The sequence below is a fragment of the Megachile rotundata genome, chromosome 16 (assembly GCF_050947335.1).
Source record: "Megachile rotundata isolate GNS110a chromosome 16, iyMegRotu1, whole genome shotgun sequence".
NCBI lineage: Eukaryota > Metazoa > Arthropoda > Insecta > Hymenoptera > Megachilidae > Megachile > Megachile rotundata.
This window is the reverse complement of record NC_134998.1, coordinates 2,839,181-2,858,352: the sequence shown is the minus strand read 5'-3', so window position 1 is coordinate 2,858,352 and position 19,172 is coordinate 2,839,181. Positions and strand designations below refer to the sequence as shown.

Sequence of the window (19,172 nt, the reverse complement as noted above, 5' to 3'; positions counted from 1 at the left end):
AAACCAAGATTGTTATACAACTGAAAGAAAACTTCAAAATAAAAATATATATCAAGCAAAGCACATCTTTATGTCAAAAAAAACTGTGTTAAAAATTATGTATTAGTTGTTTGCAATTATAGAATTTAATTGGGTAGATACTCGGTGTCTGTATCACGCAACATCGCCAATTTAAACAACTACTTCGGAATGATTCTTAATACTACAGCAATCAGCAAAGGGTTAAAGGTGACGAGAGTCTAATATTATATACCCTAGCTTCATCAATCGACCCATCAAGTTTACGTTAGTAACCTAGCTCCAAGACGACCAACGATTTATTTACGTTACGATAAAGATTCACGTTGTATAGTGTATGGTAATAATTTTGTAAAAAATAATGGCAAAAGCTGCGAGTGCAACTGGTCTCATAGAAGCACGAATTCGACCAGTTTACCGTCCTAAACCGAAGGTATTCGTTGAAAGAAATTATTAAAAATATATAAATTGGTATTTCATGCACCCAGTTACATATTTAGGAACTCTACATCTACGTTCAAATTTTAAAAATACAAAAATTGATCCTTAAGTATTATTTATGTATTTTAATGTAATGTATTACTGAATTACAGCTAGTTTTATGTGTAAAAAAATAAAACAAAATCTAGATATCTTTTCTTATAATGAAAAGAGAGCAAAAAGTTAAACGATAAATTTCTTATCTATTGCAGAGGATAGAACTTTCAGGATCTACCAAACCAGTACCTTTTATTCTTCGACCCTTTTCTGGTCTTTATAATCCTTATCCTTATGGCTGCTCCGTATTGTGTAATCATCCTGCAGACTGCGAAGCAAAAGAAGTGCTTAGACGAGCAAAAGATTCATGGGTAAAATTATAACCATAACATTGTATGCTGGCAATAACAATAACAAAATACAATTTTGAATATTGTATATTATGCATTTAGCATCTTCAAGTCTCATTACGCATATGTTAGGAATTAAATTGAATTATTATAGTTTGTATGTTGTTTCGTACACTCTATAGGCAACTGAAGGAAAAGCTTTATTGTTACCGGAAGAAATGGAAATGATCAAAGCAAATTTGATGACTACAAGTGGTGTCACTGGTATAAGTGGAAATATTAGAATAGAAGTTATTAACACAGATGAAGCCACTGTGCCTGAAGAATTATTTCGAAAATATACTGAGACAGATTCAAGACCCTTAACTCCAGCACCTACACTTGCTAGTGGGCCTGTCTTAACCAGCAGACCAATTGATGATGAATTTCCAGTGACCTGTAATCCAAGAGAACGTACAACATTAGTTCTAGACCTCAGGACTAATTCACACAAGCAGGTAATTTGAGATGTTTCCATTACTTGTATTATTATAATGATTACATAAATTTTATTTTCAGGAAAACGATACTTTTACTTGGCATGCTTTGACTTTAGAACCACCACCAACCCATAGAAAAGCTGAAATTTTTATATCTAAGCCTAAACTTCGTTGTCAATCACGTTCATTAAACCCTCCAGCTGATGTTTCAAATCTATTCGTTACTACAGACGCTTCCGAATCGGTACTTCACAATTAAATTTATTAAAAATCTATTAAAGTTTTATTTGACACATCTGTATAGAATAAAAATGTTTTTGAGTTTATTCGTATTTCAATATAAAATTTTGTAATTTTTAAGAATTCTAGTATCAATGTAGTGGAAGGTCAAATAGAAAAAGTAAGTAAGGAGCAACAACCCACAATCATTCGTAGAAGAGGAAAACGATTACGTAAAGGAAAATGCAGAAGAGGATCAGCTTATGGACAGCAAACCGAAGTTCGTGATTTATTTGAAACAACTGAAACTCAAATATCACATATAGGCGACGGTTCCAGGAGAACATCGTTAGTGACGATTCACTCTAAATATTTTTACTTTCTTATTTTAATTCAAGATGTTTTTCCTTTTTTTTACAGAATTCATACAGCTAATAGTGATGCAGAAAATTTGTCGACCTCTCCAAAGAAAGCTTCTGCAGTAACTAATATACCTTCTACGATGCTTCCTAGTTTCTTAGAGCCAGATATTTTAAAACATCTTTGTAGAGAATTGGATAGTGACAAGGTGGAAGCAGAATTTTCAATTAGGGTGAGATTAAAAAGTGACATTAAGATTTTAGGCAGTTAATATTTCAAAAATGCAGTAACTTTCTACTATTCAAATATTTAAATAAATCTAAACTATTATACTATTAAGAAAATGTCATATTATTATTAAAATATTCAAAATATTATGATATAAGGATGTTTTATAAATAATATTAATATTTCTTATCAAATATAATTATAAGAGAAAACTTGCCTTCAAAGAAGCTCTACGAGTGAAAGGAGAAACTTATTCACGTACAAGAAGATCTCAAACATCAAACCCTGCTCTGTCAAATACACCAAGAGTATTTTCTCGTCAAGTGGCTCGTTTTGAAATTCTTGATAGCGGTAGTCTACGTGGTAAATAAAATTTAATACTTTATGTAAGGTTGGATGGTACAAAATATTGCACTGATATTTAAATCTTTCAGCAAATTCATTCATGTCTTATAATATTGAATTAAAGTTGACACAATATACATACCTAAAACTGTTTCTAGGATTAACGGTGATGGATTATCTCAGCAAACATGTCTTTGTTTCTTCAGGAAGGAAATTAATCTTTGGTAGATTTTTCAATAAGTATCAAGACGATACGACACGGGACGTTAAGAAGATTTTACCACACAATATTCCAGAAGCTCTCCAAGAAGTGATTGGAAAACCTATGACTGAAGAGCAAGAAACACATTTCAAATTTCTATTTGGTGAAATAGAAAAACCTCTGAATTTTAGAAGTTGGTGCGGTTTATGTGCTGCTGTAGAACGATTATTCTGTCCTCTTCCTCAGAAAGAAGTTGATTCTGCCAGTTGGCTTGAAAGAGTTGATTTTGAAACTTTAGAACGAAGACTTGGATCTGTTGTTAACGTGGATCCAAAACTAGCAATGTTTTTAAGGGAGATTCGTGAAAAATAAAATACATTAATATAATATTTATGAATTTAGTAACTTAGCTATTCAGTACAAATTAGTTACACATATTAATACTAACCCTCTTTTAAAGTTACTTCTCTTCAATCGTTATAAATTTTAAAAATAAATGTATATAATACTGATTTTTGATAATAGTTTGTATGTTACGGAAACCTCAGGTGATTAATGTATGTTGCTAGTATCTCAGGATGTTTACTGTTAACATTATATTGTCAATAAATATAGATATCAAATTTTCAAATTTTCTAAAGACCCAAATTTTTAAATTCCCGTCATAAAATTCCTACATTTCCAAATTTTCAAATTCCCAATTTCCCAAATTCTTGATTTTCAAATTCATAATAAAAATATACATTATTAATAAATTTTGCAAATCCTGAAATAAAGTGATATACATATATTAATCACTGACGTTACCAGGTGAAGTCCAATAAATCATTTTCTTCTGCAACGAAGTAAGACAGAGCATGCAATAAAACTCAGTTTTCAAATAATTATTTTTACCAGACACTATAGTAAAATGTGATTTTACATGTTGCAGAAAAAATAAAAGTAAACATTTGCTATGCTATCTTGAGTTATGTAGGCCTTTTAAACTACTTACTTCCTATTTTGGGCATGGGACTGAGTTGAATGAAGAAATGTAGACAGGATCTACGTTCGTCGCACAATTTTATTGCCGGAGCGAACTCGCCAGTATCCATTCGAGCGTACACAATTTTATTACAGCGATCCTCTGTTGGCTGCCGACAATGTACGAACTGTTTCGAGTTCTTCTTTCGTTTTGTTTTCTCGATTCCTTCAACACAATAAATAAACGAATTTCGCGCGCGCGTGTGTTACCGTTTACGTAACGACAATATAAAATCGTTCTGCATTAGTAAATAAATTAAGTAAACGAGCGGTATAGAACGGTGTAGAAGAAGTATAATCGGGATTCAGGGCGTATTTCGTACTGATATAACACTAATACACTACCGGTTGCATTTTCGTGTTCACTGTGTGTACATGTATGTATGTGTGTACGGTTATATACAACTTAGACTTCTCTTAGGTAAGGAGAACCGTAAGGAAAGAAATGTCCTACCTCTTGCCTTATCTGTCCATGTTTCTTTACATGCAATGACAGAAGGTTCTAAGTTAGGCTTCTCCGTCTATATTTCTCCTTAATCTGCAGAAGTCTACGTTGCACTTGAGTATACTTGTGCGTGCATGTATGTATCCTGTATGAAGTTTTTTACGTGAATGAACGCGCGTACGCGCGCTTGTGTCGATGGGCATTGTTCAGTCGCTAGTTCCTACGCCACATTGCACATACAGCTAACGTACAAATATAACGACGTGACGATTCGTACGACACTACTTCCTAGAGTCTCTATACAGCGCGACGCTACCCGCCGTTTAAAGGGAGTTTCTTTGGAGCTGTTCCGAGACTTAGATACGTCTGATTCCGCGGATTGCTGGTCGTAGAGGGAGAAGACACCACTCTCGGTACCATCCGTGTTGGAAATCTGTCTAGGTCTCTGCGTTGATTTTCAGTATAAAAAAAGTTGCTCCTGCTGGGAGGCAGTGGGACTGGAGTATAATGACGGCGTGCAGGTATTAGCAGTGGGCTAGTTGCCATTCGTGGAGCGCTGCATCGGTGGAATCACTGCATCCCGTTCAGTCCCGTATATCTTCACTGCTTTTTTCGCCATATTGCCCAGCATTTCCATTGAACACTTGTGCGCGGATCTTAATGATACCGCCCATTCTTTTAAACTGATTTCATCCTGAAACAATTATATGTTATTTATTTTTACCACTTATAATACAGAAGAACCTTTTGATAACGTTTTGTTAGGTGCACTCTGGTGCAACCCAGCTTCGTTTTAATGAAAACAAGTGTACAAGGATTCTTCAATTACTGTTTACAAATTCTGGAGAATTAAATATGTAAACTTTTGTATTCTCAATTTCTTTAATTTCTAATTTTTCAGACTCAAATTTTCAAATTTCTATATCTTTCAATTACCAAATTTAAAAATCTTCAAATCTTTAAATTTCCAAATGCCGAAATTCTCAAATTTTTAAATTTTCAAATATTCAAATATAAAAATTCTTAAATACCAAATATTTCATGTTCAAATTTCAAGATCTCTAAACTTCTAAAGTTTCATGTTTACAAATCTCCAGGTTACCAAATCTCTAAATTTCTATATTACCAAATTATCAAATTCTCGAATTTCCGAATTCCCAAGTCCCCTAATTCCCAAACACTGCATTAATAAAATTTTATATTAAAAAATTTGAACTATATTACTGTGTTCACCAGTTTGCAATAGCGTCTACCCACTTAAAACTGTTTTACAATTTACATTTAGATAATAAATAGAATGGACATTTATAAATTTTTAAATTAACACATGATAAATGTTGGACAGCATATTATTAACTAACTTTATCCTCAGCTAAGAATTTTTAAACAATTTTAACAGCCATGTTGTACTACATTATTGGAATGACAGACAAGTGACATGAATCCAACTACAAAAGGGAGGATGTTTGATAAGCATTCGGGCAGCATTGATAATACAAGATGTCAGATATGTTGAACCATATACACATAATATAATATCTGTGCATAGATAGAGTAAAATGTAATTTTATGGAAATGTTCTCGAAATGTACTGCGAATGGTACAGCAAAATAATTTTGAAAGCAGCAACATGTAAGAATTTTATCATAGTTGTCTAGAACTCAATCTGACTGAAATAATTAAGTTAAATTGATGTACTCAAAAAGGAAGAACAACGCATAATTATGTTTATGTTATTTACTGGAATAATTTAGTTTACAGTAATAATGTTAATTAATAATTTACCAATATTGTTAACTTAGGCAGCTGTCTGCTATTTCAATATCATAATACAACAAAATGATCAAAATATTTATAAATTATGAATTCAGAATGAAGTTATGTTGATATTAAATTGCACCGCGTCCACCAAAAATATTTAATAAAATAATTAAGTTAAACAAAAGTTATGTAAAAGAAATAATAACTTATAAATTTAGTACATGAAATTGCAAGCGATATTAAGTACTTAATTAGTCGCGACTTTATCTACAATCTACGAACACACCAATTCTAAATACTTACGGGATATGTAAGTACTATTTTCGCATCTCTTGTGCGGACGATAATACATTGTTCTCCTTTCACGTGCTGGAGGTCAGCGCTGACTTCCTCAACCTGAAATTTATTTTAAATACGAAGTGCGTACCTTTTAGAACCCTAACTGAACATTATAATTCTTTATTGTCATTACTTAATTCATTTCTATGCTTACCTGGTCGAGAAAAACAAGTTCAGGTTTCGTCGTAGATTCGGGATGTAATTCTAATCTATTAGGGTAAAGTTTTGCATAACGCGTCTGCCAAGCGCTTGCAAAAGGACCACCTAATTTCTTAATATAACCATGTAAAATGCAGTCTGATCCTGCAATAAACAATTATAGTTATATTTTTTTAAATAAAACTCCAGATTACTTAAATACTGTGTATTGACTGTTAACGATTCATTGATTAATAACTATTACCAGTTCAAATATCTTTAATACTGTTCATGTTAGAGAACAATTTATTAATTATTAATTAATATCATTGATGCTATTGTTGCTTTTTTAAATATCAACATATATTATTTCTTTCATACGGAATTGATTCATCTAAATATTCTATATAGAAAAGTATTAGGGTATAATATAAAAAAAATTCACAATGTTTACGTTATACGATGGTCCCTTTTTACCGTGTAACTTTTATAAGAGAAAGTTTTTTTCTAACACCAATAAATATCGCAGACATTTGAGGTGATAATAATTATTGATCTACTTCGTATAGTACATTACAGAATTCTATGGCGTATAAAATATTACCTTTCTCATCAGCATCAAATCGCTGTTTTTGCTTAGCTTTTTTCTTATTCTCCAACTGTAAAATAATAAAAAGAGAGAAGTAGTAAGTAATCGTAACATAATATTAAAACAGAATTTCCTAAGTTAACAATTTGTACCTTGTCTGCTTCGTTATTGATTGTCTCGAACACAGTCTCGGCTACCTCAGCTTGCCATCTTTCAGAGATGGTCAGAGGAAAATTTTTGTACAGATCTTGATCCGCATCCGTCAGTTTGATACCTTTCGTATCCTCTTCGTCAAAGGAACCGATATCAAAGGCGTCTGCGGCGTTCACTTCACCACGTGGCGGTATAAGTGGCGGTGTGTATTTCTGGAGATAAACTTGTTGCCAATCAATACCACTGAAAAACGGGTGTTCTTTCAACTCGTCGGCCCCTCTGCCACGGCAACCGAGTCTGTTGTTGATATCACGTTGCAGCAAACCTTCCAACAGAGAGCGCAGTTCCCGCGAAAATGTTTCCGGTAGTTCGACGTTCTGAAATTGTTTTAGAGGATTACTATGGTCATAAATTGAACTTTCATTTAAAAATATATGCTTTTAAATATAAACTTTGTAGAATAGAAGAGTAACAAACCTTAGTTAATGTCATGTGATCTATTTCATGTTTATCTTTGGTTTTATGTTGCCTGAATGGACTGTGCCCTTTTAACAATTTATGCAACATGCAACCGAACGAGAACCAATCAGCACTGGAATCATAGGTCACACCTTTCGACAATACTTCTGGTGCCATATACCCATGGGTTCCGCTGTAACAAACAGACGTTTCATTAACAATTCTAGCATATGAAATATATTAGAGTAAAATTTGTTTAGAGTCAGCTAACAATGTAGTATGTTAGATTACAAATACATCTGAGTTAAATAAGTAATGTTATACTATATTTTAAATGTAACTATGACAATAATTAAGTTTCAATAGATAATTATCTAAAAATTTACAGATATTTAATGATAATCTATCTTATTATCTTATTACTTTATTTAAATAAACAGTATTTACATGTCTGTGTGAAGTTTAACTCATTTTGTTTTTTTAATATTATATTAAAGCGAACAATTTTTTTTTATTATTTCCTTATTATGTATCATGTTACTATTTTGCTTAAACAAAAATCTTTTTCCTATTTTATATTCCATTTAAGCAAAAAGGTTTTGGACTTGCTATAAGTTAAATTCAATTTCATCCCAAAAAATAGAATTATTAAAATAATATAATTATTTCTTGAATAATCCATTTAAACACTACACACTCCATTAAATCCATGATCTATAGAAATATAAGTTTGCAGATTCTTGCTTATACTTACACACTTGCATGTGGCTTCTTCTTTGAGAAATCACAAGCTAATCCCAGATCTGATATTCTGACATGTCCATGCTCGTCCAGTAAAATATTTGCAGGCTTCAGATCCCGATAAACGATGTACCTACGGTGCATGTGTTCTAATCCCAGTATCACTTCAGCTGCGTAGAACTTCATTTCTCGTTCATTGAATACTCCATGCTGGCTGAGGTGATAATGAAGATCACCGCCGTTCATTAGGTCCAGAATGAAGCACAGTTTGTCTGGAGTTTGGAAGGCATATGTCATGCATACGATAAACGGACAATCCACCTGAAACCATAGTTACAATTATATTTTAGTTGTTTAACAAGTCGTTTTATTTACAAACAAACTACATTGATGCTTAAATGATTTTTAAATAAAGTTTAATATATGTTTAGGTAATTATATAATAATTTGTGGCAATTATAATTTAATATACAATTATAGATTCTATATCTATAAATAATTGTATTACATTAAGAAAGTAAGATATGTTAAAAAGGTACTTAACATTTTTCCGTCGTTTGAAAGTTTATATATTCAGGGTGAACGTTTTATAACAAACTGTTTAGTAGTATTAAAAGTAACATATCTTAAAATAACAGAAAAGTATTAAGTATCTTTCCAGCAGTCTAAGAAAACTTCACCAATGAAAGTGATTATAAAGTAATGTGAAATTTTTTGAGTAGAGGCTTCAAGGTCATTTCAAGGTCAGTGTTTTGCACACAATATATTTACGAAAAGAGGCAAAGAATGTTAATGCAACTGCGACACACAAGGTTTCTTTTAAAGGAATTTGACTTTAAATTTTGAATTTAAAATTGAGCACAGTTGTAAAGTTAAAATTTAGACTCAATGGGTTACAAAATATTCAGAGGTAAACAATGTTTGACCAGTAAATTGAAGTCTGCCTCTACCGCTTCCTAACTTTAACCGTCTACGGTATTTTTAGGATATCACATCCTTGAGTAAAGCTTACTCCGGTACTGACTGCCGAAAGCATTATCCTTTCGTTGAGTGCTAAAGTTTCCCCTTGTTTCATTTTTATTCGCTTCTTGTCGAGGCACTTCATTGCGTACATTTTCCCGGTGTCCGCCTTCCGACACCCGTAAACTTCTCCGAAACCGCCCCTGCCGATTATCCGGTGCACACTGAAGTCGTTCATCGTCAACTGAAACAATAATCCCGTCCAGGAAACTTTGAAGCCCAATGAAGCATAGAAGTAACTTCCAGTAAGTGATTCATGTATTAAATTGCTATGTATACAATGTGTGTGTTAAAGAATGGGACTAATTTATCCTATGCTAAATACAAATAGTCCATACATTCTACGTTTTCACTGATGTTTCCAATGAATTAGGTTCAAATTAAATACAGGAAATATTGTTCTAACAAAAGTGTATTGGTCTGAATATACTAATTTGTTGAGGTCCTGGAGTAGTGTTAACTTTTTGTGGTCTTAGAATCCACATAGATGAATCTTATTTTATATATAATTGATGAATTATATATGAAATATACATTAGTGAATATATAAATTGAATATGAGCTGAATTAGATTTTGGTCCACTATAATGAGAATTATTAAAAAATCTATTTTCTCAATATATTTGATTATACATGTAGACTTGTTAATACAGGTCTTGTATAATTTTTAAGAGTCTGAGCACCCAGAGTATCTGACATTAATACAATAAGTATTGCAACAAAAGAAGTCTATTGTCTGAATATATTAATTTATATAGACTCATTCAAGTAGGTACTAGATTATTTTAAATACTGTGAGTACTTTAAAATATCAAACATATTAACAAATTTTATTTTACTTAAATATAACTGACTGACATTGATAATTAATATATTGACTTATATAGGTTTAGGATTATCTTCAATTCTGTGCATCCAGGTTACATAGACAAATTTTATTTTATTTACATCTAATTAATAGAATTCTGAATTAAGCTTGAATTGAAGACAATGCTTATTGTTATAACAAACGTCTATTTATTTGATCTATACAAGCTCATTTCTATTATTTTTAACTCTACAAGGATCCAGAGGATGTATATAAATAAATTTTACTGTATTTATGTAAAATTGTTGTATGTTCTGAATTTTATTGTATACAGTTCAACTGCAAATATTTATGCAAACACCTGTTGTCATAACATATTTTCCTCTCCCAGATGGCATGAAGTATCACCTTCATTTGCACAGTATGTAAATTTTACATCTGCTAAACAATTGATTACAATTTCTTGCATGTACCATACAGTTTACATACTTTTTGCAAATTTCAATACACTATAATTGTATAAAAGTCTTGCAGTTTAATTTTTACAATAAAAAAATTTGTACAGATTCTGTAATTTAATTCTAGTTATTTAATTATTAGCTTCTACAATTTCCTGTTAATTTCTCATTGAAGAAAAATGAGATTCATTCATGGAAAATGTATAACACTGAAAAAGAATTAACACTAAACATATAGTATACACACACACTGCATAGCAAAAAAAAAGTTGTAGGAAACATACCTGCATATTTAACTCTAAGTTCTTCCATTGACAAAATCGAGTGTACTTCTCGCTGAAAATATACAACAGCATTTCTTAGCAATTTTCCTCCAAGCAACACGAAGCTGGACCACGTGTTCTCTTTCTTTCGTTAGTTGGCTAAACATACCTCTCCAGAAACTTCTTGAACGGCTCCCCTCTTAAGTGATTAAAAATTTCTTCGATATACGGCTGCAAAGAGGTAATCGATGCGATTTAATCGGATCAACGGGGATCGACCAAGTAGAGTTAACGTTATTAGGATTAAGCGATACAAGACTGTGGGGGACCAACCTCGAATAAGTTTACGGGAACCTCGTTTTTGACGAGGTATTTGTGAACGTGGGACACCGCTTCTGCGGAGTATTCCTGAAACAAAAAATATTCCAAAATTAATCAATGCCTTTTTTCGTTTTAAAAATATAATAAATATATATATAGTTATAAAAATTATTAAAAAATTATTTCGTATTTTTTCATAGAGCACGATGTCAATATGGCTATTCACGGTTCTAACCTATTAAGAGCTGCTTTGAATTAAAAAAAATCCCCGAAACTCCTCATAGTCTTTCTTATAAATCTCTACACTTTAAATTGATACAGTATTAACGTTTTATGTCACAAATTCGCCTTAAGTTTTTAAGCTTTCGAAAATAATTCATACGGCAATAAAAAAGCTCATGTTAGGTACTAATAAAATTATATAGTCCTTTTCGTTAAACTCCAAGTTCCATATTGATATAGCACAATCGCTATTTTGAGGTACTTTTATGCCATGAATTCATCTGCGACTAGAAGCGTTTCGAAATCGAACATAAAGCATAATTCAACCGTTTCCTGGCGAACAAACAAAATCACAAATCTCGTAATTTCACAAGGCACGTGTTACTCATAAACTGGTTGTTAATAGGAAACGTCTATCGGCGATATGGAAGGCTCTTTAATGCGTCCAGGGGAAAAATCGTGGCCAGAAAGCGGTTAAAGGCGAGGCTAAAATTAGGGGCGAAACAACCCGGGGGAAAAGTCGCGTGAAAAAGCCCACGGAAATAGTTTCTCCTCGTACGTAGGTATCGAGAGGCTCAGAGATTAGAAACCTTGCTTCTGAACTACGAAGAACACTCATTCTCCGAATCCTTGTTCAAACATTCATAGAGAAGACGAAGAGCGTCGAGGGTACGTGCTTTTCCCGCGGTTTTTCATCCTTTAGAAGCGAGTTTCGCCGCCTTGCAAGCACAAAAAGGGAACGCCTTTCAAAGCTCGTCTTTCTCTTTTTTCTTCGTAAACGATCTCTTGAATCAACATGTTCGAAATCGTGCATATTTTAAAGTGTAATCTCTTTTCGGGCGAACAGAGTCATGAATTTTCTTTTCTTTTCTTTTTTTTTTCATTAACCTCCCAAAAGTTGGATCTCCATCGTTTTCAAACTGTCACTGAATATTTTGTTAGGTAATTTTGGTTCTACAAAGATTCTTTATACGATCAAATTTCTTCTTTATAATACACGAATTTTTAATATATTTCCCTAATGATTTGTTTAGTTTTTGCAACTTAGTGTGTTTTAAAAATTAATATTCCGAAAATGTATTGTTTTCGAGAACCATTCTACAAATACGAGGTTAGCACTTCTAACCTAACATATCATTAACCGACTTCGAAAAAGGAGGAGGTTACTCAATTCGATCAGTATATTTTTTTTTTCTATGTATGTTCGCCGATTACGCCTAGCTGGGTGGACCGATCGAAACGAAACCTTTTGCATCTGGTAGGTTCTGACTCCCCATTGGTACCATTATCAAAAAATTTTTCATTTTTTAATTGCAAAGTATTGTTATTGCAAAATAACCGGCAACTTTTGAAATAAACTTTTCTCGATTTTAGTGCGCTTTTAATATCTTATCACGGACATAATTCTGAACAATTTTGTTCATATACAAATTTCGCGGAAAGCTTTAGTTTTCGAGATATTAGCGAAAAATTGTTGTTAACTTTTGAAATCAACTTCGAACGATTTTAATGTCCTTCGAATATGTTGTTAGGGGCGTGGTTCTGAACAACTTTTCTTCTTGCATAATTGACGGAAAGCTTTTGTTTTCGAGATATTAGCAAAAATTGTTGTTAACTTTTGAAATCAACTTCGAACGATTTTTATGTCCTTCTAATACGTTATTAGTAGCCTGATTCTGAACGAGTTTTTCCTTATGCATAATTGACGGAAAACTTTAGTTTTCGTGATACTAGCGAAAAACTATTGTTATTAATATTAGTGGAACGCCCCGTGCTATGCACGGGAAAGACAAGAAAGGGCAATTACAATGCACTGTACCAAAACACTAACTAAGCTTTGCCGTTTTGACACGCGACTTATGCAGCAAGATGAGTTCACGTTGACGTTGGTGTATTATTCCCATTGCTTGGTATAGTCTCCGTATCGTTCTAAAACTGCATCAATTTGATTTGATAGAAAATTTGTTGCGCAGGATCTGCTATTATTTTACGGATACTTTGACCCTTGCGCAGTCCTAAACCGTAAGAGATACACATGCGCAGTAAATTTTTGCAAAGAAAATTAACAAAGAACAAATGGATGAAGCATCCTAATTAGCTTGTACTTGTCCCTGAAAGAGTGTCCCTTATTTCTTTTTTTCTATGCATGTTCGCCGGTTTTTCCTAGATGGGTGGTGCGATCGGAACAAAGCCTTTCGCATCTTGTAGAGTCTGACTCCCCATTGGTACCATTACCAAAAATTTTTTCATTTTTCAGTTGCAAAAAAAATTGAAAAACGAATATCCACGTTGTCTTTTACTTAATTATGTTCATGGCATTTACGCAGACAAAAAAAAGCCCGGAAGAACTGTCTCACAGTGTCCTATACAATTCTCTCCATTCCACTAAAAAGCGTGAAATAAAATAATTTTAAGAAAAAAAATGCGCCGACTTCGAAATGCACTAAAAAGTATAAAATAATTTCTATTTCCTAATGAAGTAATTTTTATTTCATTCAATCATACAATTACGTAACAGATATGAATGAAACCTATTTACTCGTTAGGTAGTATATTAAATACATTTCACCTTTTCGGAGGCGGCGCAAAATTAAAAGATTTTCTTGAACATGTCAACCTTTGGACAGCCGAACATAGGCAAAGCTTGTGTATCTATTTTTTTTTCTATACATATAACTCGACAGCACGCCGCGAAGTAGGTGTTAGTGCGTCTAGATGTAACTATGGTCTATCTAGATTATTCTAGATTCATAGAGTATGCGACGGAAAGACTCGATCACCGCATATACTATAAAGATAGAGCCCATCTGCCGCAAATTTGGTAATTCTCGCGTCGTGGGCTCCGTTTATAGGTTCTTAGATCCTATATACATTAGTTACATTTACGTATATTACCAGATATATCTATAATGGTTCGTATTCTTTCTCAGGATTTATTAATTTCCAATACGCCGTACCACAATCAACTGGTTATTGGCAGCAACGTTTACTGAGGTATTTTTAATTTTGCGCCGCCTCCGAAAAGGTTGAAATGTATTTAATATACTACCTAACGAGTAAATAGGTTTCATTCATATCTGTTACGTAATTGTATGATTGAATGAAATAGAAATTACTTCATTAGGAAATAGAAATTATTTTATACTTTTTAGTGCATTTCGAAGTCGGCGTATTTTTTTTCTTAAAATTATTTTATTTTTGAAGATTATAGAAGTTGAAAAAATATGTGCAAAATTACTTTGACAAGATCTGAAAAACAATTATTCACTTTGTATTTACATTATTTAATAAACAAAACACTATCATATGTCAAGTTATGTATATCACCAAATTTTATATTTTTACGAAAACTGTTTAGAAGCTACCCTATCGAACAATTTTTTGTTACAATTTATTTAAATAGATGATAAAACTGCTAGGCACTTTATAGGAATGTGATTTTAATTAAATAAAAAAAAAAAAAAATAACTACTTCAATGTTTCAAGTTAGACATACTACTAACTTTACAGTTTGAAGAGTACTCCAAAGCTATACACTACTGAACTATTTTTTACTATAATTTATTCACAAATTCAATAATACAAAATATTGTTTACGTATTACAATTATGTTTTACTATAAGTAAAGTATCGTAATCTTATACAGAGAACGTTTCAATAAAAGAGATCAAAGCAAATCGATGGTTTATGTTAGGTTAAGACTACCCATCTCATATTTGCAGATCCTTTAACAGTTGTGCAGTATGAATTATATTTTATGAAGCTGGGTTCAATGTTAAACTTGTGTAAAACTAATAAAATACTATTATGTAAATAATTGCATAAGTAACAAATAATAATTATATAAGTAATAAAATTGTGTAATAAATATTAAATCAATTATTATAAATAAATTTCAAATTTTTTCACTAGTTTCCATTAATTTTATTTTAATTCAGGTGGCACATCATTTAACCTAATCTTTAAACGAATGTAACAGGAAACATTTTAGAAATAATTTATTTGAAAATATCAAGTATTATAGCTCGCTGCGTGAAAATTCTCCTTACTATAAAAAAAAAAATTTTAATAAATATAATAAGTAAAACCAATTTTCTGAATAATTAATTGATTAGTTTCTGAAATTGAGTTTCTGATATCTTATATGTTGTCAAAGTATATAAATCAACTTTTTAACGTACAATAATGCTAATTTTAATTAAAGAAAGAAAAATAGTGTTTGTCTAGAGTCTAGGCCATTAGAGGACCGCGAGGCAGAAAATTTTGCCGGGACGGTAAATAAATGCATAGTGTAGCAAACTTTCGAACACAATGGTTGATAATAGAACGGAAAGCTTTTATTTCGCGTGTTGAAGCGAAGGATAAGTTTCGCACAATAAAAAGGATCGAGAAAACGGTCGTGAATGAGATTTACTTACATGGGAGTGTGCCAGCAGCTCCTTCATGATGAAATTGTCGTAGATCTTTCTGGCAAGTTTTCTCCTCTCTTCCGGGCATTCGAGCTTCTCGTACGCCTTAATCTACAATGCATAAATGAGAAATTCTTTATATGGCCAGACAGCGATACGTGACATAATACAACTGGAACTAAGAACTTAGAACACCGCGCTTGCACATCCTTAATAATAATTTAATCAGAGAAACATTATGTGATGTATATACTTTTTTCATAAATGGAGACAGTATTTCGGAAATTTCAAGGTTAATAGATGAAGTGAAATTACTTATCGACTATTAGATCTAGAGCTAATAAAGGTATATCCATTTTTATTGATAATACAACATTGCATATTTTTATATAAAAAATTTCTGTTTAAAATAATAAAATTCGTCTAAAAATATTCAGAACGCGTATTTACAAGAAAAATACGTACACTACATAATATATTCTTCTAAATCATAGAATCATTTTCTGTAAAAAATTTTTGCTATAACGTACACTTTACAAGTTACTTGGGGTGTGCAAGTTGAGGCAGATCACTTTGTATAGCGATCGTTTTATACAGGGTGTCTCACAATTAGTGTAGGACCCTGAAATAGGGGATAGCCGGCGTGATTTTGAATAAGATTTCCCTTTGCAAAAATGTGGTTTGAAGCTTCGTTTTTGAATTATTAAGGAAAAACACGGACCAATCAGAGAGCGAGGATTATAACGCGTTGGATTACCACGCGTCAGATTCCTACGCGTTGGATATCTACACTCTGGATTACTACGCGTTAGATTACTACGCATTAGATTCCTACGCTTAGAATTACCACGCGTTGCATTATTACGCGTTGAATATGCACGCGCTAGATTACTACGTGTTGGATATTCACACGCTGTATTACTACGCGTTGGATTACTGCGAGTAGGATTACCACGCGTTGCATTGCTATGCGTTGGATTACTACGCGTTGGATTACTACGCGTTATCCGAAGCTGCCGCTCTCGCGTCTGCGCATGCGTAACCCTCACGCTCTGGTTGGTCCTTGTTTTTCCTTAAGAATTCAAAAACAAAGCTTTAAACCCCATTTTTGCAAAGGGAAATCTTATTTAAAATCACGTCAGCTAGCTCCCATTTCCAGGACCTATACTAATTGTGAGACACCCTGCATAATCCATCAATAAATCAGTATTTATTTCCGCTTAGAGTAAGAGCAATATTTACTCTATTTAATAAAACTTATTTTCAATTCGCATGCGAACGATTAAGGTAAATATTTAATTGTAAAATCAGATTTACGTTATTTTATTTATTTGATCACCAATTAAACTGATAGTTAATTATTTATTTTAATTATTTTATAACTAATTAGATGGATAGTTAATTATTGAAATTCAAGAGAATTTGCAACATATAGTATTTTATTTAATTATTTTCATTAATTTCATTAAATTACTTATGATTTGTTAAACTTCAACTCAACACATTTTGTAATTTTTTTAGTCTCAATTTTGATAGGAAAGTTATTTTTGTTTTGCTACAATGATAAATTTTCACGAAGATTTTGTGACAAAAATAAATATATATGTAATAATAATACATATGTATAAATAATAAATAATTATAATAATTAAACGTATTGCTATTGAAATATGTTAGCACTCATTATAATTGAAAAAATTATTAAAATAAAGAAGTTATAAAAATCTTATTTGTATCAGTTATAACCTAGCCAAATATTTCTTTTAAGCAAATATATTTTCAGTAAATTTTAAGTAAATTATTGATGAATAGATTTTAATTAAAATTAAACAAAAACAATTAATATTATATTTCAGTACATAGTATTTAGTAATATTTTGCTTTTAAAAAATATAAATGGAAACGTAAACTTTTTGTAACAGATATAAATATAAATGTAAATTTTCGGTAACAAATATAAATGCAAATTTTTGGTAACAAATATAAATGCAAATGTAACTTTTTAGTAAAAAATATAAATGCGAATGTAAATTTTTGGTAACAAATATCGATATATATTTTTTGTAACAAAAGAAATGCAAATGTAAATGTAGTTAACTAAAACATATAAATGTAAATTGCGTAACGAATAGGAGCGTAAAAACATACAGCACTTTTGCTTATGAAAAATAATAGGATCTGGAAGGTTGTAGCAAATTCAATTTAGATTAACGCGATTTGAGGCAGAAATCTCTATATTTTTCAAGAAGTTCAATAATGGTTGTACGCTGTTGAGTGTTTTCTGTAACAGGATGTCTGGACTTGCAATTTATGACTTCAAGGATGGAAACTCGCGATTACGTATTGGATTGGCAACTAAATTTGCGACCTTCCCACTTATTTCGCTTGAAAATCCTCCGGCTTCTACTGTGGAAGAATTCGAAAAATTGCCAAAAATCTGACAAAAGATTATTAGTCTAACTTTGTTTCAGAATAAAAATTGACGGCAAAGAATCGAAGCAAAAAGGAAATGTACTACAGAAAAACTCATAAATTTTAATCTTTCAAACTTTCACATCTCAAACATGGCATAAAATAATTAATTTTTCGGTGTAATTTGGAAAAACGGTATTTTAAATTCACTTCATAAAATTAAAAAAATTAATATTAAACTTATTTTCTATTAGGATTTCATAGACAAAAATTATGGTATAGGAATAATCATCTTAAATAAATGTAAATATTAAATAATTATAGACTTATAAGGTTAATTTATAATTTATAAAATAAATAAATGTTGAGAAAGATTTAGAGATGTAAAGACTACATGTAAGACTACATGAATTTTTTAAATCCATTCATTTTTATGTTTTTAATTTTAGCAGATCATTTCTCCATTAATGTTTATGAACCATCTAGACACCAACTGACGTTTTAATAAATAAACGTTTAAAAGTCTAGAAAGGCATACAACTGTTCAAAAAATGAGAATTTGAAAAAATTTAGAGTATAAAAAACTGCTGAATGAGCTACAGAAATGTGTATTCAAATAATTGCTAGTAATTATAAATTAATTATGAAGGTTATCATAGAGAAGTTTTTGTACAGTTAATTTTACTGAATTGAAATTGCATGAAATCGATGTAAATTTGAAATTTAAAATTGTACTGAAAATTTTCTTAAATCTTTTGTCTATTTGTCATTTATTTTTTAATGATCTATTCCAAAATGTAAAATTGAAAGTATTTGTATAATATATATCTTTGGTGCTACATTTTATGGAGAATCTTATTGTAAAAAATTCTATCCAGTAAAGTTCGATATAAACGAATCTTTTGAATCTGAATTTTTGCTTATATCTTGTAA

The 19,172-nt window shown here is 31.3% G+C and overlaps 2 protein-coding genes across 6 annotated transcripts in view; one reads left to right on the top strand and one right to left on the bottom strand.

The window, feature by feature from the left end:
- The first annotated feature begins 8 nt into the window (after nucleotides 1–8).
- LOC100880229 (uncharacterized) lies at nucleotides 9–3,970 on the top strand. 3 transcript variants are annotated; one of them, XM_012283642.2, is made up of 8 exons: nucleotides 9–451; nucleotides 711–866; nucleotides 1,028–1,342; nucleotides 1,404–1,568; nucleotides 1,686–1,891; nucleotides 1,964–2,135; nucleotides 2,338–2,494; nucleotides 2,635–3,970. In XM_012283642.2, the coding sequence occupies exons 1-8, from the start codon at nucleotides 380–382 to the stop codon at nucleotides 3,048–3,050; spliced, it is 1,659 nt and encodes a 552-aa protein (XP_012139032.2). In that variant the 5' UTR covers nucleotides 9–379; the 3' UTR covers nucleotides 3,051–3,970. The 3 variants fall into 3 exon arrangements, with proteins under 3 accessions (XP_012139032.2, XP_076397281.1, XP_012139030.2); XM_076541166.1 differs by having other exon boundaries at nucleotides 1,686–2,135; nucleotides 2,683–3,970; XM_012283640.2 differs by having other exon boundaries at nucleotides 1,686–2,135.
- The window catches only part of Gprk1 (G protein-coupled receptor kinase 1), a 63,003-nt gene continuing 47,554 nt past the window's right edge, over nucleotides 3,724–19,172 (bottom strand). For 2 of the 3 annotated variants that reach the window (XM_003702547.3, XM_012283644.2), the window contains 12 exons: nucleotides 15,837–15,938; nucleotides 11,209–11,283; nucleotides 11,045–11,106; nucleotides 10,897–10,948; nucleotides 9,339–9,530; nucleotides 8,340–8,647; nucleotides 7,604–7,778; nucleotides 7,126–7,503; nucleotides 6,989–7,043; nucleotides 6,401–6,549; nucleotides 6,211–6,303; nucleotides 3,724–4,840 (listed from right to left, as the gene is read on the bottom strand). In XM_003702547.3, the coding sequence (XP_003702595.1) occupies nucleotides 4,682–4,840; nucleotides 6,211–6,303; nucleotides 6,401–6,549; nucleotides 6,989–7,043; nucleotides 7,126–7,503; nucleotides 7,604–7,778; nucleotides 8,340–8,647; nucleotides 9,339–9,530; nucleotides 10,897–10,948; nucleotides 11,045–11,106; nucleotides 11,209–11,283; nucleotides 15,837–15,938 (1,800 nt within the window). In that variant the 3' untranslated portion in view covers nucleotides 3,724–4,681. The remainder of the gene's footprint in view (nucleotides 4,841–6,210; nucleotides 6,304–6,400; nucleotides 6,550–6,988; nucleotides 7,044–7,125; nucleotides 7,504–7,603; nucleotides 7,779–8,339; nucleotides 8,648–9,338; nucleotides 9,531–10,896; nucleotides 10,949–11,044; nucleotides 11,107–11,208; nucleotides 11,284–15,836; nucleotides 15,939–19,172) is intronic. The other variant, XM_012283643.2, reaches the window with a different exon arrangement.

What these genes read in the sequence shown, in the direction of transcription:
- LOC100880229 (XM_012283640.2), top strand. Translation starts at nt 380, where the DNA reads ATGGCAAAAGCTGCGAGTGCAACTGGTCTCATAGAAGCACGAATTCGA. An exon ending in AAGCAGAATTTTCAATTAGG is followed by an intron (nt 2,136 to 2,337) that starts GTGAGATTAAAA and finishes TATAATTATAAG; the next exon opens with AGAAAACTTGCCTTCAAAGA. An exon ending in TGATAGCGGTAGTCTACGTG is followed by an intron (nt 2,495 to 2,634) that starts GTAAATAAAATT and finishes AACTGTTTCTAG; the next exon opens with GATTAACGGTGATGGATTAT.